The 27,348-nt window shown below is 22.9% G+C and overlaps 1 protein-coding gene across 3 annotated transcripts in view; it reads left to right on the top strand.

The window, feature by feature from the left end:
* Nucleotides 1-27,348, top strand: part of cpx (synaptic transmission protein complexin) — a 131,581-nt gene that overhangs the window by 12,524 nt on the left and 91,709 nt on the right. Inside the window, exons 1-2 of one of the 3 annotated variants that reach the window (XM_011506031.1) lie at nt 7,607-7,656; nt 17,984-18,085. In XM_011506031.1, coding sequence (XP_011504333.1) covers nt 18,031-18,085 — 55 coding nt within the window. In that variant the 5' untranslated portion in view covers nt 7,607-7,656; nt 17,984-18,030. Of the gene's footprint in view, nt 1-7,606; nt 7,657-10,493; nt 10,513-17,983; nt 18,086-27,348 lie in introns of those variants that run through there. The other 2 variants (XM_011506022.1, XM_011506013.1) reach the window with 2 other exon arrangements.

Here is a 27,348-nt window from a genome sequence, read left to right as displayed (position 1 = left end):
TATAATAAAAATTTGATGTAAACACAGTGTGTTAAAAATTAAATAATATATTTAATAATAGCTAATAATATTATAATTTTGAAAATTTCACGAATAACATTAATTTTTTATAAAATACTAATAATATTTTCTATTACATATATCATAATTGATTCATTTTTATAAACAGTTTTATGCCATCTATAAAATATTATTATTAATACAATGAAATAGCGAATCTAAAAAGATACGTTAAATATTAAAATCTCATTAAAAAATATATGTAATATAAATTGAAAAAATATTATAATCATGTATAAAAACAATTATAAACTTTTTTATTATTCTGAGTACATGTTTAAAGTAAATATATTGATACTTGACAATCCTATCGATGTATGAACGTTTTAGCATTATAAAATATCTTATGCATTATTCCAAATTAACTATTCTTTTCTTTCCTGAAGCTCGTGTGGTAGATTTCCATATTATACTATTCCCAATATAGGCTTAAAATATAATAATAGAAACCTTTTATCAAAACAATTTTAAAACTATAGAAAAATTACTATTTAAATAATTATAGAGAAAAAATTGTCTATTTAAACTTAAGAATAGTTAAATTATTAATAAGACTCTTGATGTAAGGTTACTTATAGAAATGAAATTGTCACTTTGAAGATATTTTACGTACAAATTTTTTAACGGAAACTCGAGCTTTTAACTAATAATATCAGGATAGGATGTTAAATTTCATTTAAAATCGCACTCAATTAAATAAATAAATTATATTAATAAGATTAAAGCAATGTTTTAATAAAATTATGGCCTATTAAACAATTAATTTTTATATTTTAATTTGTTTACCTTATTTAATATATTTTATTCGTATATCATAAATATTTATATTTATATTAATATCACTTATTTTTATTATAATATTTTCATTATAAATACAAAGAACTTTTTAACAATTTTTAATTTAAATTTTTAATTCGCAAATTGAATCAATTTTTTAATATTTTATTACGATTGACATCAGATTCCTTACAATCAAGAAGTAATTGTTTCAAACATAAAGTAGATTTATCAGATATCAAAGACATTAAAAGTCATGTGAATTTTTTATTTTTAGATTGATAAATTATATATTTCATATAAAGGAATAATAATATATTGTTGATTATTCGAATATATTAATCTTATTTCTTTTATAATACATTGATGGCCCAATTTTTTATGTTCAATATAAATTATATGTATGTTATAATTAAAACATGACTGAAGTAAATCTTTAAATTAATTACAATACACGAGATAATTAATAAGATGTCTGTTAACCAATGTAGAAATATATATTTGAAAGATGGCGTACGATAGTTAATTTAATGAAATATATTATACACGAAATAATATTAATAATAATATGAGAGTATTCGATATAAAATAATATTAAAATGAAATCCACTCAATTTTTAAATGCAAATTTTTAGAAATGTGTAAAATTCAAACTTCTAGAATTTATCGATTTCTGTATTTTAATGCAATTTTCAATTATTGTTATATTATTACAAATCTTATAGTTTTATCAAATAATAAACTATAATTTCTATATAAGTAATTTTTTTAAATTTTATTTATGCTCTGTGCTGTATAGTATATTATTAAGCAGTATAGTGAGTAATTAATCGAATTTTTTTATCAAAAAATAAATAATAACCATATATAATTTTACTTTAACAATTGAATATTATATTTTGTTAATATATTACTAATTGTTAACAATATAATATAATATTATATTAAATATTATATAGTTATTCTCAAAATAATTTCTATTGTTTGTATTATTTATGTAAATTTTATTATCTATAGGTATTAATTATTAACTTCTTTAATTTTATACTATAATATCCAAATAATACTGAAGTAAATAGTGGTTAATAAATAATTTATGCACTATTGTGATGCATACCTCTCAATAAAATCGAGTGCTATTTCAAGAATTATAAAAACATAAATTCTATTGGTAAAAAAGTTTTGTTTGATAATCTAAAAGCTTCTTCATAGTTAACTACTATTTAAAATTTATGCTAATCTATACAAATCATAAGACAAACATTTTTTATTATCATTAAAGTAATCAAGATAATCATATATCCTAATACAAAAGAAAAATTTTTTTTTTCATTTTTCCTTTTGTATCTTTATCGTTCTCTGTTTATCAATTTACTATACTTCCATTTTTTCTATTAGTTTCGTTGTCCATAATAAAAGAAACAATATTATAACTTACAGAGCGAGGGTTACTAATGATACATTGCTCCTAAAGTTAAAAACATTTTGTTATAGGTTGCAATTATTATCTTCGAAAAAGAAATAATATTTGAAATTGAAAACGACAGAAAATTATATGGAATATGTGAGAGAGAGAGAGCGCGAGAGAGAGAGAGAAGAGAAAACTCAAAAGAAAAAGAAGATTGAAAAATTATAAAATATTTTTTTAAAGTAACCGAAAAATGATTTACACTTGTTTTCATTGTTTTAGTTAACAGTACTATAAAAAAATATATAGGTAATCAATCATACGTATGAAAATTGCTTTACGAAATAATTGAACTAATACGTACAATAATGATACAGATTCTAAATATAAAAGATTTTATTCCCAAATACAGTATTTTTCAAAAATTGTTTATCGGGAATTTCTTTTAATTTTCTTTTATGTGATATTGAAATTGTACATATCTTATTTTGAATAAAATACTATCAAAGGAAATTTTTTTATTTTGAAAAGTGACATTTTAAAAATTTTATAATGTAGTCCACATTGAAATATTTTATAATTTATTACAATAACATTTCTTTACCTATTTCTAATTAAACAAAATCATTAATAAAATATCACCCAATATATATTGTTATCTTTATATTCAAAGCAATGTATAACTGTACAAAAATTTAATAAGGTTATAATAATTTGAAAAATTAAAATATAATTAAAAATTAATGGTACACATCTATATAATGTATTACTTATACTTTCAATGTATATTTTGAACTAATAATAATTAAGACGAAGTTAATAATAGTTTAAATCTTTTACAATAATAATAAATATAAAATCACGAATATGAATGTAATTATACTATTTATTATACATTATTTTCTATCGATAGAAATTTATTTTTAAAGTATTTCAACATTCATAACTTCTTATACTAAATAAAGTTTTAATATATTATTTTTATCATTTATGAATAAATCTTGAAAAAATATATTAAATGTTACGTTGAAAATATCGTATTATACAACAAAAAAAAATTTGATAATGCATGGTAATAGAACCCCGAACTATTTGCTCTAAAAGACACGTAAGATGTAATGATCCGAAAAATATTTTACCATCATTGATACGAGAAAAGAAGAAAAAGTATATACTTCTCGGAAGTAATCATCAAAAAATTTGCTATATTGATAAATATTTAAAATGAATATTAAGAGTATGTACTGTAATACCATTCTATGAAGCATTCAAATCTAGATTAATTGTCATCAAGAATATTATATATTAATGACATTGCTATGTATAACAAATTTTTTTAACTATTTATAACACATGTTCGTGTATTATCCTCTATTAAAAGATCAATGATGATAACTATTGTGATTATTATGACTGGATGATTAAAGATTTTATGATAAATCCGCATAATATTAAATATTATTTTTTGTTTGACAACGATCATGCACTTACTATAATTATCGTACAACATTATTATTATATATAGTATAATCTATTGACTCAGATCTCCATACCACACAGTATGACAACTTAGAAACACGCAATCAAAATCAACTTTTTCGAGATTGACAATCATAAACGTTTGTTCTTACTTAACTTACTATGAAAAATAGAAATTTTTCTTCACTAATCTACATATTTTCAATGGATGATTACAATAATTAAAACATATAAATATTATAATAACTATCATGTTTTAATACACTAAATTTTGTAATTGAATTCTGACTTATTTTATTTCCAAAAATTCAAACGTTTATTTTCGCCATCAATATCAATAATATAACAGAAAAACTGTAATAATTATATTATTAAATTAATCTTAATATAACAATTTAAATAAATTGAATATTATATTTAGTGTATAAATGGTATATAATTTTCTACTAAAATAATTAATGGAAATTCCACAATTAATAATAATAGCCTTTTAGTTTTTATAATAATGTTATAAAAATGTAATAATATATAATTTCCACGCTTCCTTATTGATAACATTTTATAGTTACAATTTTATAATTTAATATTAATATAATATGCAAAAATTATAAACAAAAATTATAAAAATTCATGATTCAATGATTTTCTTGTTTGATTGTTTAATGAACGAATAACATACTATTTTTCAGTTAAATTGAATATATATATATATAAAATGTGATATTATATATATAATAAATTAATCGGCAGATAACATTACCTATCTTTTTCAACTTATAACAAATGCAATATACATACATATTAGGTACGAAATAAAAATGATGATAATATAAAGAGATAATAGAAAATAGAATGATAATGTTGAATTAAAGCTGAGCAGTAAAAACCAGAAAGATATTTAAATGAATCGCTAATTGTATTAAGTAAAGTGTTATACTGGCCATTAAGTGGGACCGGAAAAGACGGTAATAGAGGGTTATTGCCAAAGCTAAACTTATAGCTCATCACTAGTCAAAAAAAGCCTTTGGGAAAGGACATATTAGCTTGTATGAATATATTAATAACAAAGGTGATAGAAAAGTTTGTATTCGGTCTCTGTACTTTCTTATTCGATGGAAATTTAAACTACTCCAGTTAGTATGCTAAAATATTAATATTTTATGTTCATATTATTTTGATATCTTATTTCATAATATATTTGTTATTTTCATTATTAAATTCATTTTCAATATTCTCATTATTTAAAATATTCTTCATTTTACTTATGTCTTTTTAATTCTATTTTATGCTACATATAATTCCTATTTATTTAAAACTACGTTTCTATTCAATAATAATCGATTATTGAAACATATTATGATTAAAAATATATTTTTACATAATTTAATATATTATTTATAATAAGCTAAATATAGTATTTCAATATAGTAATGAACGTACATTTTAGCACTTTTTACTTTTTACTTTTTAAAAGCACATAAAAAAGTGAAAAGTTAATGCAGTATTCTATATATATATATACATGTGTGTGTGCATACATACATGCATATAATTCCTTTAATAGTCAGTAAAAGCTTTTAATATATCATTTAATTAACGTGAAATGACGTTCTTGGCGTCTCTTAATACATTTCAGCTTAATGTATAATTTTCTAGGATGATACCGTTAACTTTAATATTAACTATCACTATAAAAAGATCAGATCACATTTTACATATAGCCCTTTTTTGTGATTTATAATTTTAATTTACCTGCTATTTTTTATTATTTTTATTTTTTTATATTTATTATTTTCTAATATATATGTTCATTGTACACTTTAACTAGTTAGATCTGATTTTATTCCGTCTTTTTTATTGTCTTCTCAGAAATGTTCATAAAATTTGGAAATTTTTTTCTATGGCGTAAAGGATCGAATTTCTTGATTTCTAAATATATTTTAAAACCAATTCTGAACACTTTATATATATATATATATATTTATATCAATTTTTCAAACGCCTTAAATAATAATGTATGATAAGTGCATAAAGATTAAGAAAGTGAAATTAAATTCTTACCGTTATACTGTTTATAAATATTTGCTTCTTAATTTTATTTATTATTCAATAAAATATAATAAATATAGCAAACACGTATATACGTATGCGACTCTTCGGATAATATTAAAATAGTCCACCTTTAAAATCGCAAAATTGTTCATTGTTATTTGTGGTATAAATTTTTCGTTAAATGTTGTCGAAAAATTTGTTTGAACAAAAATATAAGTTGAATCATTCATATCTAAATTATGAATGAACTTTGTATATATTTATAAATTTAATACGTACATTTAAATTTATGTATGTATAAACATTTTTTAAATAATTTATACATATAAATCAAACTTTCCCATAGACATTATTGAGATTTATTTTATTTATTTAATTTTTAATTAATTAAATATTATTTAGCTTATTAAAAATAATTTTTTCTGTTAAAGACAAATTATTATTTAATTATTATTATACAATCATATACAAATTAATTTTCTTTTAATTTTAGGGTTTATATATATATATATATATATATAGTATATAATAATATAAATAATATATAATATTTTATATATAAAAATAGTATTTCTTTTTTAAATCTTGATAAGTTACGAATATTTAAATAAAATAAAATTAATACAATAGTTGTTTTAGCTTATGTAAAAAATAAAATAATTTTTCATGATCAACCTTCATCATTTTTCGTATTGATTATTTCTATTCTGATGAAAAGAAATTAGTGTGTTAAATTTATATATTACCCTATTAATGGATAAAATTAAATAATTGACATAAGAATCATGCTCAGTATTAACAATCGATTGTAAGAAAAACCCGGAACATAAAATATGCAGAATATACAGATAATGAAGACTGAACTTAACTGATATATATAATGATCATTAAATATAACTGATATATAGTAATTATAATTTTGAAAAATCATGTTAACTATCATAAGAACTAGTAAAATTACCGTTAAATGAGTTTTCAAAAACCAAGACATATCTTTTTAATTCCAATGTAATACTAATTCTGCTTTCCTTTTTAAATAACTGAAAAAGAATTAAATTAATGGATATCACTTGATGCAGCAATGATTAAAACAAATATTAAAAAAAATATGCAATGAATGATACTTATGAGTCATTGGGTAATTTTCTTTTACTTAATGAAATTTCTGTAATACATTGATTAATTGATCTTTACTTTATTTAAATAAAATTTTTTTTTAATATTAGCAAAATTCTATTAATTTCATATAATGTAATATAATATAAAATATTTTTTATAATTCAAAACTTATAGTTTAAATTGTATAATATGTTAACCACAATAGATTAAACTTTTATCTTTATTTTTAATTGAGGACTTTTGAATATTTAAAAACTTTGTTACAATATAACAAGAAGGTTAGAAAAAAAGTTAAACGGAAGAAACTGGTTTATACATGGCTTATTATCACTAAATTTGCAATAAGTTAAAATTCATTTAAGTAAAAAATATTTTATTAAAATAAATAGTTATATTGTTTAATTAAAATTTATTGATATAAAAATATCTTTTCATTTAAACATAACATTTTTCATAAAATAATTTATCATTAGGCAAATAAAAATAATCACACTATATATGTATTAAATAATTATAAAAAATTGAAACTTTTTAAAACGACTAATCCGGGATTGACACATTAATGAATCTACATAATTCAAATCACCCTGAGAATTCAGCAATGAAGCACACAACGAATAGACGGCGATGAACATTTGCTATTCGTATTCACTGGCCCCATTTCACACTAAACATCTCACGGAGAAGAATACAAAGGAACGTTCTCTCCAGCGCTCATCGAGATGACATTGTATAATGCTGAGTTTCGTGATTAGAAACCGGTAGGTGTTATTGACAGGGTACGCACTCTTTCAGTAGTTTCCGATGAGATGTTTGCTTTGATGAAACTTTTGAGTGCAGAGTGTAAAAATAAATGCTGAAATATTTTTTCCATTGCATTGCTAAGGGAAAAATCTATTTTTATTGTGATCATAAAAAGAATAATAATTCTTGATAACTACTACGTTGGGTAATATTATTAGATCTAATTTACGCATTTTAAACAGCGTAATTTTTAATTGATAAATGTCATTGAGTTATTTTCATACTTATAGATTTACAATGTATCTACACCGAAAATAATACAAAATTATATTAAAAAATGAATTTTAATTCTCGTTTGATTTTCCAGCTTATATTATTGTATATAACTGTATATATATATATAATATAACTTGTATACAACTAATATATATAGAAATTTATATCCACATTGATTATTAATAATTGTATTTAGTTTTTTATTATATTATATAGTCAATATTCATAGAGAAAATATTTCAAATTATTTCCAAAATTTCTTTTATTAATTAAAAACTTTATACATAAGTATAATTATAAGTAAAACTAAAATTATATTAAATATAATTTTCGTGAAAAAATAGATAATTATTAATAATTTTAATTCGTTATTAATAAATTTATGTAAATGTATTAATAAACCCCTTCGATCAAATTTTATTATCGTCTCTCTATTGTCCTTTATGGACTGCAATTGAACTTCATAACACATTTGTAATCATGATAATGAATTCAATCTTTCAACTGCATATTATTTCTTTCCTTCTATCTCATGATGAAAATTATTATTTTTAAATATTTTAAAATTTTAATATGTAGATTAAATAAACGTAGATTATTACATTTAATTTTTATTTGATATAATAAATCATTGGTTTTATTTTTGGCACCTTAATAATTTAGTGCTAAATTATGTTTTTGATATAGATAAGAATGGACCTTAATAAAATGATATTTATTATTTGTGAAATTCTATATTATTATAAATATATACATAAAATTCTATGTAGTATAGCTAGTTTATATATGAAACAGAAGAATATATTAAATTCTAATGAATTTTTTAATCTAAATGATTTTGTGATATTTCAATCGCTTTCATTCGCAATCAAAATAATATGATTTATCTAATTATCAATGATACACATAACTCATTTTATATATGTTTTTGGAAAATAACATTTGATATTATTTTTAATATATTTTATTTAACGAAGTGTTCTTTACTACTATTGCATATATAGATTAGAATTCTATAAACTCAATTTTCTGAATATATATCCCCTTCTATCTACATAATTCAATTTTTTTCTAATCTCACTCTTTAATTGCAAACATATATTTAATGAATCTATAAAATTCTTATATTTATAATTAATGTTATCCCTAAATAAATAATAAATTAAATATATAATATATAATTACGAATATTAATCAGTCTTTGAATATTAATACGTTCAGTTAATATTCGTATAACAATAATCCTTAACTGATCTCTGATTGAGCTTCGAATACTTTGCAATTTTCAATACAAAATCCAAGATTTTCTGTTTTGATAAATTTTTTCATTTCTTGTATGATCTATATTTATCTTGTATATACGCTTTTTTATATACACATATTTATATAATAAATCTTTTTAATAAACGTTTACAAAAATTTATTAAATACTTGATCTATGATTTTTAATTACAAAATAAATGATTATAATCTTGGAATTATATGTAGAAAATAAATAAAATAAAATAAAATTGAAGATAATGAATAAAATAGGCTTATACTGCCAAGCAACTACAAACATTGTTAGAAGCATATTAATACATAAGTCAAATGGGATTGTTCATTTGATTAAAATTGATAAAATTACAATTATTGTCTATAATGATATTAATAAAAATATCTAATTTGTGGATACGAAGTCGAAAATAAGAAGTTCAATTTTTGCATTATTAAAAAAACTAATGAATTCTACTGTTTAAAGTAAATAAATTATATAAGACGCTTATGAAGTACCAAAACTGCTTGCGATTCCAATCCACCTCTTTCTCTTTTGTGTGCCAACGTCAGCATCAATTACATCCTTTTTATCCTCTTTTGGCACGATCTTCACTGAACAACATGGACACTACTTTCTACACTCTTGCTATTAAAAGCACTCTTATTCGAATCACATAACGTGATTGGTTTTGTTCTCCAACTGACACCCACTCTACAGAACTGTAAATTGCGTATAAAACTGGCCTTCAACAAGAACTCGTCTACTTTTAAGAAAATGATTCTCAACCGTTGGGAAGATAATTAATCTAGTATTCTAAAAAATAGTTTTTTTAAATAGAACCTCAAGCATTCTGTTAGTACTTAACTATAAATTTGTACTTTATTATAGTTATTTTCGTATTTAAAATTTTAATATGAAATTATAAAAAAAAAATTAAATCATCTAAATTAAATCATACGTTACTATTTAAACTTGTCACCGAAAATTCATTTAGATTATTGCAGTTTATTAATTAAAAATTCTATAGTCAATCAATTATTTAATTTTTAAAACATAGATGCTCTATTATATATAAATTAATATTAAATTTTAATACACACTTTTTTTAATATATAATATAAAATCTGGTGATATAACGCGACCACTATTTGATAAAATAATTATATATGATTTACAATGTTTATCATATTTATTTTATAGAATTCAGGAGACAAAATCCATCTATAATGAAATTGAGATTTACGAAATTACTTGAAGCTAAGAAAGTAAGAACAGGAGGTTACGAGTCATAAAGTTGGAGCGAATCGTATGCGAAGATAAAAGTTTCGTTTCTCAGCAAGTAATATCTTCGCACCCTCTTGTCCTTTCGACCTCATAAAAAGTTTCGAGCATACGAATAATGACACTGATTCGTCATTCGTTGTTACCTTATACAATTTCTTGTGAAAGCTGTATTATCCTTTGTAGATCAAGTATATCTCATTTTTAGATCAAGTTGTTTCTATACTAAAGTTCATTATTAAAAATGAACCAATAGTTACATGTAAATTCGTACCAAACATGCATTTTTCTCTAATTATTAGCTTTTTCTATTTTAGCATTATATAATAATTTGTACTGATTACTGTTATTTTTTAAAGACATAAATAATATATATATAATATATATAATATATAATAGCTTTAATAATATAAAAGTAATAAATTTGCAATTTCTAAATAACGTTACTTCTTGCTTATAACATTAATAAATAGAAAAGATATTTATAAATATGCATTACGTTTCTTTATCCCTATTAAAAGTATTTAACAAACTAACAAAAGTACTAGTAATTCAATATCTAAAGTTCAATATATTATCATAATTATATTATACATAAAGATAAATTAGATTTTGACGCTATGTAAAAGTTAGATTTCACTAAAACATTTTCATCTATTAAAAAATTCAGACATATATATCTAAGGAATTTTATTTAGATTCAGAGCTATAATACTTGAAAAGATATTTAAGATCGATACGAGGTATATAGAAAAAGATACTTATAATTTACCAAATATTAAAAAGAATAATTTACAATATTCTGTATTTCATAAAATTTTATTGTAAAATTAAATTAATATTCTATTTTAAAATAACAAAATCTATATAGATAAGACAACATTTAAAAATACAGAAATTGTTATTCTATTTATCTAAAATTATTTTAGAACCAATGAAACTATTTATTGATTAATATATTAATTTTTAATGAATGAAAAAGTAATTATTTATGATATCTCTTTGTTAATAATATAAAATATAAGAATTAACTGGACTTAAGTAAACGTAATTAAAATTTCATGTAAAAATCTCTCTGTCAAATAAAATATAACGTGGAAATTTTGTTAACTACTTGAATAAAATCTATGTATATATCGTTTTCATTGTATACCTCTCAACATCTTATCTTTTTGTACTTTCTTCGAATTAAATTTTACGTTAGAAAAAAGAACACAATCGCTAAAAAATATAAATTATCATTTAGTACATATATGCATTTTCCAAAATAATAATATAAATGCTTTGACGCTGAATGCATATTTTTATTAAGTAAGAATTTGTCTAGAAGTATGATACTTTATTAATAGCTTTAAATACATTAAATATTAAAAACAATCATCTTATTGGTTCTATTTATCGTTGCATTAATCAATAAATTAGATGCGGCTTATTTCAGGTCACGTAAAGTATTGGTTTATAATATAATCGATAATGTTATTATTTCATGTAGACTGAATATTTTTAAATTGATAAAAATATGATATTTTTACAATAGATTACGTTAAATTTTTAATATTTTTAAGAAATATTTACAGTATTCATTTTTGAAAACATGTTTAATTAACTCATATAAATTTATAATATGAAAATTTTACAACTACATAATATACATTTTTTTTAATAATACTATATACAGAGAGTTATTTCTTTTTAAAAAACAACTAAATAATGCAATAATTTAAAATGACAGTTTCATAAAGATAAATAATATACATCACACTATATTTTAGGATAACAACCTATTAGTAATAAAATTACATTTATTGTAAAATGCATATATACATGTTCAATTAAAAATCGATTAAAACGTTCTGAAAAACAATAAAAATTTTAAAAGAAAAAATAAGAGGAAAAGAGAAATAAAGATGAAAAGAGATGTAAATAGACTAAGCGGGAAAACGGGAAAATCTGACGCAAACTGACTGAGTTATCGATTCTTTCTATTATTAGCCCCACCTCCACCTCTACAACAATTGACATGTATAGACTGCGAATAGTATATGAAGGGATAGAAAAGAAAAGAAAAGTCTGAAATACATGTATGCAAATAAAAATATTTATATTAAATATCAAATTTATAATTACAATATTTATACAAATTTACAATTATAGAGAGGTCTAGTTGCAATTAAACAATGCTTATGGTTATTTTACTCTTTCACTTTTTATCTCTGCTCTTTCTCTCTGTCACTGTAACTGTTGTTCTTTACATTTAAATTCAATAGAAATCAATTAGTCTATTAGGAACTTGATATTTTAATTTTTCGTTTGATGCAATTAAAATTAAAAGTAAAAGATACATAAATATATATATATATAATTTTGCAACTTTACTTTAACATGTTTTTACAAAATACTGTGGAAATTTTTAATATCCAAGTTCGTTAATCAATATAAATATATTTTATTTAAATTGTAGTTTTTACTATTTAATATATCATTGATATTAATAATCAATAAAAATAATGAAAAATTAATTTTATATCATAACAGAAAATAACCTATTTTTATTTCATATTCATAATTCACAATTCAATATTAGAATATTAAATAGTTTTGTTTTTATATAAGCATTTATAAAATCTTTGTCATTAAAACGATGTTTTGTATATATTTGATTTATGTAAATATTAAAATATTCAAATATAATTGAAAAATATTATTAATATATTACAAATGATAACTTATTGAGATATGTTTTGTTAATATTTTTGTTGACAATATATGAGTTCGATAAAATTATATATTTAATATACATTAATTTATTTGAAGTGTTTTACCTTTTTAAATATATATTTAATTAATTAATTCTCAATTATAACTGTATTCAACAATTTAAACATGAAATATATGTCAATGTTTTTTCAAAATAATAGAAATCACAACTTACAGATCGTAATTATGTTGTTAATAAATTTTTTTTAAAATATGGTTGACTCGTTAGCTATGGTAATTTAATTAAATAGATACTGAATATTTACATAAATATGGTTTATATAGTGATAAAATAGAAGGCATTAATCAAAATAATTTTTTAAAGAAATTGAATGTAATACATATTATTTAAAGAAACTATAAGATATATAAAATAATCATAAGAAATTTGTACTCTTATGTATAATGTGAGTATCAAATTTCTAATATAAATTAACCTGAATAATAACTCAACCTTGTAAACAATGTTAAGAAAATCAATTTCCCTTATTATTAAGAAAAAATTAAAGAAATAAAGAAGATTAAATTAAGGAAATAATAAATAAAGAGAAAATCTTTATATATAATCACGTAATTATTTTACACCTTCACTTTTTTATAGATAATAAAACTATATATAATAAAAAATCGGTTATATTCCAATATTCATTTTATTAAATAAATATATTTAAATTAAATTATTTAACATTTCAATTATTTAAAATTCTAATACATAATTAATATACTTAAAAAAACTTAAAATACTTTTGAAAAATATTATAAAAATAATAAAAAGGTACTTTAATACATTAAAGAGAAATCAAATTATTCATTGATACATAAATTATAACGAATTATATAAACGATTATAAATTGAATTAAAAAATAGCATAAATTGTTATATTCCTTAAAATAAAAATTAATTTCAAATTTAAGATTGGTTATAAAAATAAAAATTAAAGTCTTGAGGAAGTTATATAAATAATTTTTTGTTATTCGGTCTATGAACTTTTAAGATACAAAAAAAGTGATAAATATTGGGTACTGGCAATGGTATGGCATAGAGTAAATATAGAAAGCAAATATCAATATGAAAAATTTATATTAGTATGTTGAAAATTATTTTTTACAAAAATATTACATAACTTGAATGATGACAAATTATAAATGTATAAATACAATGATATTAAATAAATATATTCTGAGCTCTAATTAAAATTCATAAATCAAAGATATCTAATTTTGTTTAAAATAATGTAATTTATTTTATTCAAATGCTAAAGTACGTATATTAGTATATGCTTCAATATCAGATTTAATACCAGAGTATAAAAACAGTAAGTTGAATGAAAAAGCAGTCTGAGAAGCATTCTAAGTTGTTTATGAACTGTGCAAAAGATAAATTAAAAATTTCATTTTCGCTACTAAACTAAAAAATTTGAATGCAATTATACGTAAAAGTATATATTTTATAAAAAAATTTATAACCATTTGCTCTTATATATTGAGAGATATATAAAAGATTCATAAAATATCGTTTAAAATATTATATCTACAAAATATTTTTAATGAACTATGAAAATTTCACAATCTCTGAATTAATAGTACTTGCAGCCAAATCTCCTCATCATATCTACTAAAATGTTTTTAATAATAGTTATTAAAATAATAATAAAAAATTTTAATTTTTTTTTCACTTTTAATTTTAATGTGAATGTACTTTAATTAATAATTCATTTACTTTTAACATTATTTTCACAATATATATATATATATATATACATAGATTACGTATACTACGTATAATATATGCGTACGTGAAGTATGACTAAAAATTAAAAATCAATTACATGAGACTTATTTTGTAAACTTTAAAGTATTTTGCATGAATGGTATATTCAACACATCAAGAATTTATTAATTAATATTCTGCAAATAATAATTATATTTTAATTAAACAAATAAATATTTTTGATAAAACTTATTTTAATTTAATTTTATGAATGATAACATTAGAAACACTGTCTTTTAATTCCATTATTATTTTTTGAAGCACTCACACTAAAAGTTTGGCCATCTTTTTGTAAAATATTCGGTTTTTTATATGTATGTTTCTTTATATTATATTTAAGACATAAAACATAATTTTATAGTAATTATAATACAAAAATTTCTGAGCAACACCTAACAACAATATTTAATAAAATATTTGCAATATACATTTATTCTTATTTATTTGAATATTCAAAAATCTATAAGAGATAATCTTTATATATTCATATTATGTTAATAATGTAATTTCGTTCATTGTAATTTTATATTCCATTTTGTATTATACATTATCATTCTATTATCTATCATTCCATGAAAAATAACAAATATAAATATAAAAAATATCATTTTGAGACATATAACACAATAATAATAATATCATCAGAATTTTTTTGTAATTCAACATACCTTATATAAGTAAATTTATATAAGGCTTTAAAATATTATTTTCTGAATTACAGAACTCAGGAAATGAAAATTTTTTTTACATGTATTATTAGTAATTACATTATAAAATTTCTTTTACTAGTTTATCTTATTTTTAAGTATATTAATAATAATAATACGAATTTTATATTTTTAGCCTGAATGTTAGACATTATTAGAATAGAAGAATAATTAAACTAAAAATTAAATTTAATTACTAACCATTTATTTATCCAAATCATAATTATACTATATACAAACACGAATGAATAAAAATATTTTCATTAATTATATAGCATTCATTAGGTAATTTCAATCTTTTTTGTAACCCAAAATATTCTAAGAGGAAAATCGTATTGGCGCCCAGACGTCTTGGCGCTCAGTCGTCCATATCTCTTTTAATACTTTACGAATACACACTCGTTTACGCTCTCTTTTGTTATTGATCCCGTGGTTCTCAGCCTCTACTGATACTCAATCCTCAAATACTAGGGCATTGTTTGCTATCACTCTTTTACTCTTGAATTTCCGCACGTGCCCTTTTCGTGGTTTGACTTGCCTCTTAAGATATTCAAATTAAAGCAACAACTTCATTAAACGAAAATCAAACATCATCGTGTTAAGAGAAATAGGAATGTTCGAATATGTCCAACAATTAGTAATAAGAATTTGAATCGTTTATTTTTTGAAGTGATTACATTCCTGTTTTTATAAAAACAAAAACAAATGGTTTTAACTAAATATTAACATTTACGATTTTATTGTTTTGACATTTTTAATTTTTTTTCTTTAAACTTTTAAGTTTCTACAGTTTTTTAATGCACCATTATATTTATAAGAAGTAAATTACAAAAAAATCTGAATGCACCTGAATAATTTTAAATTTAATAATAAATAAGAAATAATTCTAAAAAAATAAACCTTTTAAATTTTATTACATAAAATATATTAAGTACTAAATTAAATTTATGTCTTTTATGATGAAGTATTTATTAATATATAGATGTATATATATTAAAAATTTCGATTATACAAAATTGTATTATTATAAGAATATTTTCGTTGTTCCTTGAATAATCAAATTAAATTTAATAAGATAATTATTTTTATAATATGTCTTGAAGTATTTATTTTTTAGGCCATCGGATCAAGCTTGTTATATGAAACACTGTATTCAAAAATTTTATTCTATAATTATATTAGAGAATAAGAGAGGGGAGGAGAGAAAGAGAGAAGAGAGACAAACGGAAGTACACTTATAGAAACACGGAAAAATAGAGACAAAATTTAAAAAGTTAATTGCAAAAATAAAAAAATTAAGATTGGAAACTAAGCACGAGAAAAATATTTTACTTTGGAAAAGGGTATAAAAATAGAAGAAAGTTTGATCTTGTGAGGCCAAACACAAGTATAGTTAGTTCCTTTCCCATTGTCTGACTAATCTCACATTTGTCATAGACTTCTTGGCATCTTTAATATAAAAATTCTTCATTTAATTTTTGCTACAGCTGTTCTGATTGAAAATTTTTTTTTAAATTTTAAATATATATTTTTTTGTTATAAATAATAATTATTATCTAAAAAATAATAACAATAAAATATTATATATATATATATATATATATATATATATATATATATATATAATAATAATATATAAATATTATATATATAAAATATATATTCCCCTATAAATAAAAGAATAAATAATTAATTATACAGCAGTTATTATATCTTATTTTATTTATGCATTTCGAAAACAGAATAAATATATATAATAATTGAAATTAGTTAACCAACGATATAATAAATATTAAATTCATAAATTAGCATTATTAAAATATAAAGTATCATTATTAAGTTTACATAAAATTTTATTTTGGTAATATAAAATGTTTAATAACATCAAATGTTCAAATAATAGACTGAACTAATTATATTTATTTAAAGAGATAGAAATAAATATTCAGAAATATATTATTTAATCGTCTAATTAATATTAAAATAAAAAATTATATTCAATTATGAGTTTTTTCTATTTTATAAAAATTTTCGCTTTACAATAGAATAAAAAAATTTCTTATAAATAATAGTAAAAGTAAATTATATTATTATAGTGAATTGAAGAAACTACAAATATATATTATAAACACGAAACTGAAAATCTTAACATTGACAATGATTTTCGATTATCTACGTAAATAATGATAATTGAGCTAAATATGGTTCATCTAATAAGTGCCAATAATTTTACTATTTACTATTAGTTTATTAAAAATGGAAACTTTATAACTATATTTTTTCATCTTTTATAGAATCGAATATAAGAATTGGATATATCAAAAAACTGAATTAAAGCAACATGGCAGCTTTCGTAGCAAAGCAGATGGTGGGAAGTAAGCTCAACGCTGTAAAAGGTTATAATTTTTATATTTTTTTATAGTTTATTTTTATTTTTTCAGATTTTTTTATAGCATGTTAAAAATTTTCATATGAATACTAATTTTTTTTAATAAATAACCTTCTGTCTAATAGTTAATTTTATTAATTAATTATTAATAATTTTATTAAAATCAGCATCAAAAAATTTTTTTAAAGATTAACAAAATTATAAAAATATTTAATGTTATCCTTTCAATTTTATCCTTTCATGGACAATTTATATTTATATAATTTTGCTTTATATTAATAAATAATTTTTTTTTATATCTACATTGTCGATAATTTTAAAAAATACTTCAATATTAAAAAAAAAAATGTTGGCATATAAATCGAGTTAAACGTGTAATTTTGGGAGTACTATTAAGTGAAGATAACATAGGACCTATAAATTCAAGAATATTCTCACTGCACTCGCTAGCTGGATTAACATGCATTGCGAAGCCAGTCGGAGATTATATTTTCTCAAGTAGTTTTCATGATTCTACTATGCATATATGATTATATTTATAAAGTTCTAGTCTTCAAAGTTGTAAATATAGCAAAAATGATGTAAGGCCAATCATTTGTAGCGGTTGACCGCATACGAGTATTACTACTTGTAATTTGAATCTTGCTGAATTTTATACCACAAGTTCAAGTTTTTTGGCAGTAAAAATAAAGCTAGTTAAAATTTCATATATTACTATATTTTGCAACTTTAATTAACTTCTATTCGTTACAGCCAAGCTGTTGATTAGAAAATTAATAAATATAAATTCTCGATAGAATTTAAATGCAATGGAATTTAGATTTAATCCATCGCATTCTAAAAGAGAATGAAAATAATTGTGTGGATACACTCTTGTCTCTTAAAATGATTGTATATAATAAAAATGTATTTTATTTTAAAGCATTAAAACTAAATAGGAAAGCATATAAAATTTTATAAATTACAAATATAAAATAAAAGAATATACGAATTATAAAAATACTATTAAAATATATATTTAAGGAAAAGTTATAGTGCTAGAAACATGGATTAAGAGGTAAATAATGATTTTAAATATGTTCAGATTATTACAATGAATAGATATAATGTATAAAATCAATTTATAAAATCAAGTACATATTTTAAATAAACATAATTACTATATTACTGTATTTTATAGAAACTGTAAATATCTGTATATATTTAAACATACTGATTGTGGATATATTTTTAATTATAATATTCCTTAAGATACCGCAATATTATATTACTGTAAACATATTTTGTACGTATCAAATTATTAAATTTACAAATTTGTAAATACAATATTGTAAATGTTTATATCTACTTATAATTTAAATACAACGTCAAGTTCATACATATACAGACAAATGAAAATATTAATCTGACTCTATTAACATTTATTTAAATATTTAGATTAATTATACATCCAGAAAAATATATATTACAATCAATTTGAAAGAATAAACATTGGAAATATATAATGTTATGTTATTTAAAATTATTTAGGAAAAATTGCGATTTTTAATAATTTATACATATGGAATTAATTTAATTGATTCAATAAATATTCGATTCGATTTTAAAAACTTACATAATAATTTATTTATTAAGATTTATACAAAAATAATTAAAAATAATTAATAAAAAATAAAAAATAAAAAATAAATTAAAGTGGAATTTCGTATCGTTTTATAATTAACAAAAATTGTTATAATACCATATTAAAAAAATTAAATTATATACATTTTTAACTATACAAAATGTATATCGAGTACTAATCTTAAATCCACCAATTATATGTAGAATATTTTTTTTAAACTTGTTTGAAAGTTGGAAATACATAGAATAATTTTAAATTCTGAAAAGTATTAATCTTATAATTATATGACATAAGAGAATGAACATTCTTTATATTACTACATTAGTATATTAATATAAATCATTTAGTATTTCCTTTTATATATTCAATCACAACTAAAATCCATGAACATACTGAGCAAGCTTTTGAAGACTGAATTTCAAAATTCTATAAAATAACATAAAATTTATAATATGTTATAACATGAAAAACTTGCACGGATTGGCAAACAATTTAATTTTATGAGAAATCTGATATTTCAAGAAATTACTCATTCCCTATTCTCCAATGCAATATATCATTTATCTCAAATACTCTTTTGTTGTATATTATGATGATAATATTTGCATTTTTTTTTAATTATTATCCTATCCTTAAGTAAATATTATATATCCAGAAAAACAATTTCTGATGTAATAACGCTAAATATATTTTTAGTTGTCCTGTATAATTTTATTGTAATTTTTTTGGTAGTCATAAATATTGTAATTATTTTAGTGTTTTGAAACCACAATTACTTTATAAATTATTTTATATATCATAGATGCTCACAATATTTATGTATTTATTGACAAATATATTTGTTAAAAAATTAAATACGTTATATTGAATTAAAATAAATTTGCAGTATATATTTAAATGATTTTGACTAATATAAACTCTCTATATAAACTCTAATATAAACTCTTCGTTATGTAATAATGGCGCGTATATGCAATTAACATAAAATGATACATACATACAAAATGAAACTGTTTATTTCAACATAAAGATAAAAAATGAACTATCTAGACAATCTTCGATGTATCCTTTTATTAAAAATTAATTTGGAATATTATTAATGTTATAGTTGCTAAAAAAATGCAGAATATTAGAACGTTTCATCATTAAACGAGTTGATCACTTGACATTCGTCAATTAGCTTTGCAAAATTTGTAATTTCATAATAAAATATTAATTAAATTATTACGTATTTAAGAATTAAAAAAAAATACATCTGAAATTTAATAAGAAAAATATAATATTGACAAATATTATCTGGAAATTCATAACACATTGCATTAATTGGCCTTAATGATATGTCTAGAGTAAATACAACGATTTACTATAGAAAAGCTAAACAGAAACCTGATAAAAATTTGTAAAATCATGAAAAAAGTTGGATATCATCGAATATATTTTTTTCCATATATATAAATAATATTACTAAAATATATTTAATATTTTAATACTTTTTTATACTTTTACGCTTTATTACTTTGTACGTATAAAATGTACGAAATGTATCAAATGTATAAAATATACTATTATATATATATATATATATATATATATATATATATATATTTCTTTTTTCATCAAATTTTAATATCTTAATATTCAAAATACAATCTTATAAACAAAATTAGTATCAGTATAAAATAAACTTAGTTAAAGTAACAATCTATTTTAATTTTTTCTGCAAAATGATTCTGACGTTTATTTAATTCATTGATTTATAAATATCGTGTTTAAATCCAGAGTAAAAAAAATTTTGTATGTAATATTATATATTTAATCCTAATAAATAAAAAATTCAGATTAGTTTGTTCAAGCAGTAGCACAAAATGTTGGTCAATGTTTTATAACTTCTTTTGTATAAAGAAAATACCATATTTATTTCTTTATTATTATTCATAATATTTGCAATTAAATATTTTTATACTAATCAAATCATTTTATTTTCAATAACAAGATTAATCACAGCTTATATATAATATTTAAAAAAAAAAAATGAAACTACGTGATAAAATAGGAATGCTTCTAATACAATTGAAATAATTAAGATATTTCCTATACATAACTTATAATTACATTAAAAATAATTTTACTTATAAAATTTATTTTTAGTCGTAATGATTAAAAATTAAATTACTTCAACTAATTACAAATAGAAATTACTTTTTAAGGCTAGGCTTTCTTGAGTTTTATATTCCATTTAGGAAAAATTATTATTTTAAATACTTCTAAACATTTTTATATTATAATTTATTACTTTAATTGACTTGAATATATCTTTTCGATTATTAATATAATTTAATAATTTTATTTAATAATTTAAAAACTATTAAATTTGCAAGTATATTATTAAGTTTTTCTTATTAATTTAAAATGTATAATAATGGTTCATATTCAATTTATAAATTTAATTCAGCATTTAGATTTACAATTTAAATATAATCATAGTCATTCTTACAAGTATTATGAAATCTAAGTACTTTTCTTAAAATAATAAATAAAATAATTTTATTATTTCGACTAGAATAATTAATTATGACGAAAAAACAAAATTAAAGAAAATTCTACATGATTATCTTAGCTCCAAAGTGAAACTTACTACTTTCTGAAATTTTTGACTGAGTATCACATTTTCCATTGAATGTTAGAAAACAAAAATGAATATAATTTTGTAAATTGCTTAAACTATATTAAACATTCTTTTAGAATAGTTGGGTTTACATACTTCTAAAAAATTCAATGAAAAAAATAACTGTTATTTTTTATATATTTATGATTATTTATTAAGTCCTACAATATTGATATTGATGTAATTTCAAATATATATTAATAGGAGCAATTTAAAATAGTATAAATGAATTTTAAGTTATTTAAATAATTATTTGAATTAATACTTTAAAGTTGTATTCTAATCACCTAAATGTATTTTGAAGAATTTTTTGAAGAGATATACAAAAATAATTTTTGAATGCTGTTCACATTTAATTCAACTATTTCTAATATTTTTAATATGAACGAAAAAAATTTCATAGAATTTCATAAAATAATAATACCGCTGGAATACTAATAATTATTATTATATTTATTGCAAATCAAAATAAGTGCAAATATGTAATATTCAATATTAGAAAAGAAGCGTAATTTAATTATTAAATTCATAGTGACATTTGTTTGAAATATATATACATAACGAAATTAATCAATATTTCTATAGCATTGTGCACAATTCAATTTTTGCGTTTGTATGTTAATATAATGTAATATAGAATGTATATAGTATATAGAATGTAATATATAGTATATAGAATGTAATAAATATTATATTATCATATTTATGATTAAATAATAGGAACATATCCATTGGCTAACAGAGGAATAGTTTTGTGATATGAATAATACTGACGAAAAGATATATAAATACACGTTCATCTTCAAACATAATATTTTTGTATATAATTCAATATATAATGCAATACATAAAATGCAACTGAAAATCAATAACTGAATTCAACATCATTTATTAACCATTATGTCATTCAATTTTTTGTATTAACTAATATACAATCAATTCATTTTTATCAAAACATGCTTTTTTCTAACAGAAATCGAATATATTTCCTATTAAATTAAAATAATTAATATTAATGTCCATACGCACCTTTCAAAATATAGTGTACATAAACAGAAGACAAAGCGTATTCAATGCAATCACCTGCAATATTTTCGAAGCCAACCATAAATTAAAACATTAATGGTTCCTTGCATTAAATCTCGTAATTCTCTTCTTTCCATTCATTGTAATATGTAATTTCATTTCACAATAAATATCGATTATTAATTGAATTTCTCCTTAAAAGATGCACATGCCTAACAGATTATTTGTAATTTATATTCAAGGTGGATTATGTAAAACATCGTTGAAAAGGAATTAACTGATCCATTTTATGAGGAAAAATAATCCAGTTCGTGTTATTCTTTAATTTAATGATTTAAAATAAATTTTTCTTTCAATTTAAAAATTACTTTTACTCTGTGTTTGGAATTCCAGTCACCAGGATGGTCAGAAAACCAAAGTGCATGGATTAGACCGTACAACCGGTTTAATGGTGGAGATGGGGGGGGGGGAGATCAGTTACAGGTTAATGCATAAATTCAGTATAAACACAATGGCTTTAGTGACTTCTATTTAAGGTTATGTTACATTGGTAGTTATTGTTACCGGTCGTTGTGAGAATTGTTGAACTCGTCGTGATTTTAACAGATGGCAATAACTGTAGCGTCGTCCGGGTATGCAAGGCAAGACTGGTATGTTTGTACTATTAGCGATATGAATTGTGGGGAACATCTAACAGTATCGGCGCCTCCTTCCGCGTTCTGATAATAATCAATTTGCTGAGGCAAACCGATAATGTTGGCGCAATGCCGTAAATAAATAATTAATAATGTAAACAAATAAGTATATCTTGCACGGATTCCTGTAGACAGACGTGTAGAACATTTAACTGTTGTGACTTGCACTATTTCACTTTGACTTTGAGAATCTTCTTTTGTTGCTATGCGGATAGCAAATTTTTGTAATATTGCGAATTATAATGACTTTAAATTTCATGGAATAAATTTTTATTGTTGGGTGCGTCAATCCTGAACATTCCTCCCGCCATCAGCACTGTATTGATGATTTCCGTGATTGTCTTGCATAGGTAGGGCTACCAGATTTTGAATTGCTCTGACCATTGTGATGGGAGCAGTTTTAGTGCGACAACTCTGGTGAGGCCGTCGTCGCCTGGAGGAATTTCAATGACTCTGGCGAGTGGATACTTGCAGGAAAATAATCGTTCGTCTTTGATGAACACCAGTGAGCTAACTTGGATATCATTCCATGGGTGGTGCCATCTAGAGATTGACAGTTGTTGTTCCAAATAATGTGCCGACCACTGTGACCAGAATTGTTGTAAACATTGTTTATAAGCTTTCATTGGGTTAATCCTGAAATTGACAAATCCTTTAAAGGTAGTTCTCCCTGAGTGTGCTCCCTATTACGAATATCCAGTAAGTGCTGAATGGCCTTGTGTTGAGGATCGCGTAAATTTGGACAAGCAGCGTGGTGATTTCTTTATATGTCCTTTCTCCAATGGTGTGCCTTAAGTGAAGCATGGCGGAGTTTACCACTGCATCCCATTTTCTTCCCATGTGAGTCGTAGCGGTTGGATTGAATTTCCATTGAGTGTAGTCGTTCAAGAGGGTCTTACCTGTCTGTTGTTGTTCTTTGGAATCTTTTGTACAGTTTGTATAGAATGTTTCTGAAAAATGTCGCAATGCCTCTGTCTAGAGTGGCATAATTATAAAAACATAAACATCCGTGTCTGATAACTGTTGGATGGTTTAATCGAAACAGCAGTAATTGGCCCGTTAAATGTTGAGCATGGATTCTCTTTCTATCATGCATATGTAATTCATCGTAGAGTGTGAGACTATATTAAAGGTCGTCTGCTAAGATCCTATATGGCTGTCATTTGTATGCCAGGGTGAGTTGAGTATAATCTATTAAAGGATTTGTTAGCAGAATTGACGTGTGCTTTTAGTCGTATGCCAAAAATGAATTCATAATTCTTCTAAGTCTTGGATAATTCCTTGGGAGAGGGTTCTTGAATGATTGCGAGCAAGTTCCAATGACGTAACAAATACAACATGCTATCCTTGCCTTGTACATTTTGTTTTCATCCCTTATAGCCACTTTGAGTTATTCTTCCAATTTCTTTATCTGCTGTTATCTTGTTGAATACGTCCACGGAGGTGAATTCGTGTTCTTTCCATGAGAGATTAGCTAAGAAGATCTGAACCTGGTCGTTGGTAATGTGGCGAGGATCCATTCAAGGTGTTGTTGAAAGGGTGAGTGAATCTTTTTGAGGACTCCATTGTAATAAATTTTATGTTGTACAATTAGCGATATAATTTAGACTTCTTGTTTTCTGATGGCTTGATGGCGGTAAGGACAGCGCGATGAATTAACTGCCATTTTTTTCTCACTGAGAAACCGCCCACCATGTAGCGATTCTGCAGTTGAATCGGGGTTTCCTGGGCGTAATGCGGTGTGTTCTCACTTCCAGGATTCATGTCATGAAAACTTTCTTCCTAGTCTTCACCAGCTGCAGTAGTGTCTGGATTGCTATTAATTGAGCACCTCTTGTGCCACTACAGTATTCAAATGATTGGCACTTCCTTGTGGTTGTCGATCCAATGGATTCTTTGTAGGTACTAGTTGTTCTCATAAAATTGTATCTGCAAATGGCGATGTCAATAGATCCAGATTAACGCGTCTGATATTTATTTCTTCTTTTTGAAATTGGCACTAATGTGCTTGATGTCATTAAGATGATTGCATTATCTCTTCAGTTTGAGGGTTTTGATGACCTGTACTTACTTGGGTTGGACTCGAGTACTGTTCATCATGTAGTAGTGTATGACACCACCCAGAGCATTTATTGCAATTTCAGGGGGTGGTGCATTTATAAGTGGAGTTGGGCGCTAAACAGTTGGCACATAGTCGTTGTTCTCCTTGAAACGTTTTCTCTCCATGACAGACAATTGCTTAAATCTGGAGGATGCAGTCACAAAATGCTGCTGCTGGCTATACGTGTATGTGGTCGTACTTTGGCGTCCTTATTGGCCTTGGAAAGTCGTTGTAACAGGTGATTGGTACATTCTCCCTGATCCCTCTGTAGATGATTGTGTCTGGGTAAAGCCTCCTGCTGTAGCAACTCCGGTCTTATTCGCTAACGCTCTCACTCTTGTTATTAGAATCGTATACAGTTGCTCGAGCTTGGAGTAATTGTTGGATCTTTCTAATGATTCCTTCCACTGTTCTCTTGTACGCTGAGTGAGTCTCTCCGTTAACTGATGGGCGATTATGCAATCCTACGTATTTTCTTCTAGCTTCAATTGCCGAAGCCTTTTCAGTAAATCCTTTGAGTCACGAGCGAGGTCTTCTACTGAATCAGCCTTATCTTCTACTCGTGATGTGTTGTCAAAGAGTTGTTTTAGGTGGGATTCGACGTACAATCTTAGATCTTTATACTTTTCTATTAGTGCTGTCCACGCTGCTGCAAGGGAGCCATATGTTATCGGAATTTTTTCAGTAGTTTCGAGTGCCTTTTCTTGTAGGGAGTTTTTTATGTATTGTAATTTTTGAACCTCGCTGAGCTTGTTGTTGCCCAATATGACTGATTTTTAGATTTAGGGTTAGATCGCGGAAGGTTGGCCATGCCAGGTAATCTCCAGAGAAATTATGAAGCGGAAAATCTGGAAGGCAGGCTATTTCCCTTGGCTCTTTCATCGTTGGGAAAATGTCACTGGATGATATCGACGCTGCGGGTGTGTCTTGATTTGGCTCCCGATGCAACTTCTCAATTGCGGCGTGCGCGCGATTGTAGACCCTGAATTCCTCTCCTAGTGCGTCCCTTTCAAAGTAGTCGTGGAGTATTCGGGCTGCAAGCCATGAAACTTTAAGGAGGCGTGTTCCTTGATAAACGCCTTATGAAACTCATCGACTCTTCTACTCGCGCCTTGAATTTCATCGTAGGAGATTTTGTCGGGGGGGGGGGGGGGGCCTC

The sequence above is a fragment of the Ceratosolen solmsi genome, unplaced genomic scaffold (genome assembly GCF_000503995.2).
Source record: "Ceratosolen solmsi marchali unplaced genomic scaffold, CerSol_1.0 scaffold10, whole genome shotgun sequence".
In the NCBI taxonomy this organism is placed as follows: domain Eukaryota; kingdom Metazoa; phylum Arthropoda; class Insecta; order Hymenoptera; family Agaonidae; genus Ceratosolen; species Ceratosolen solmsi.
This window is presented reverse-complemented; position numbering and strand designations above follow the sequence as displayed.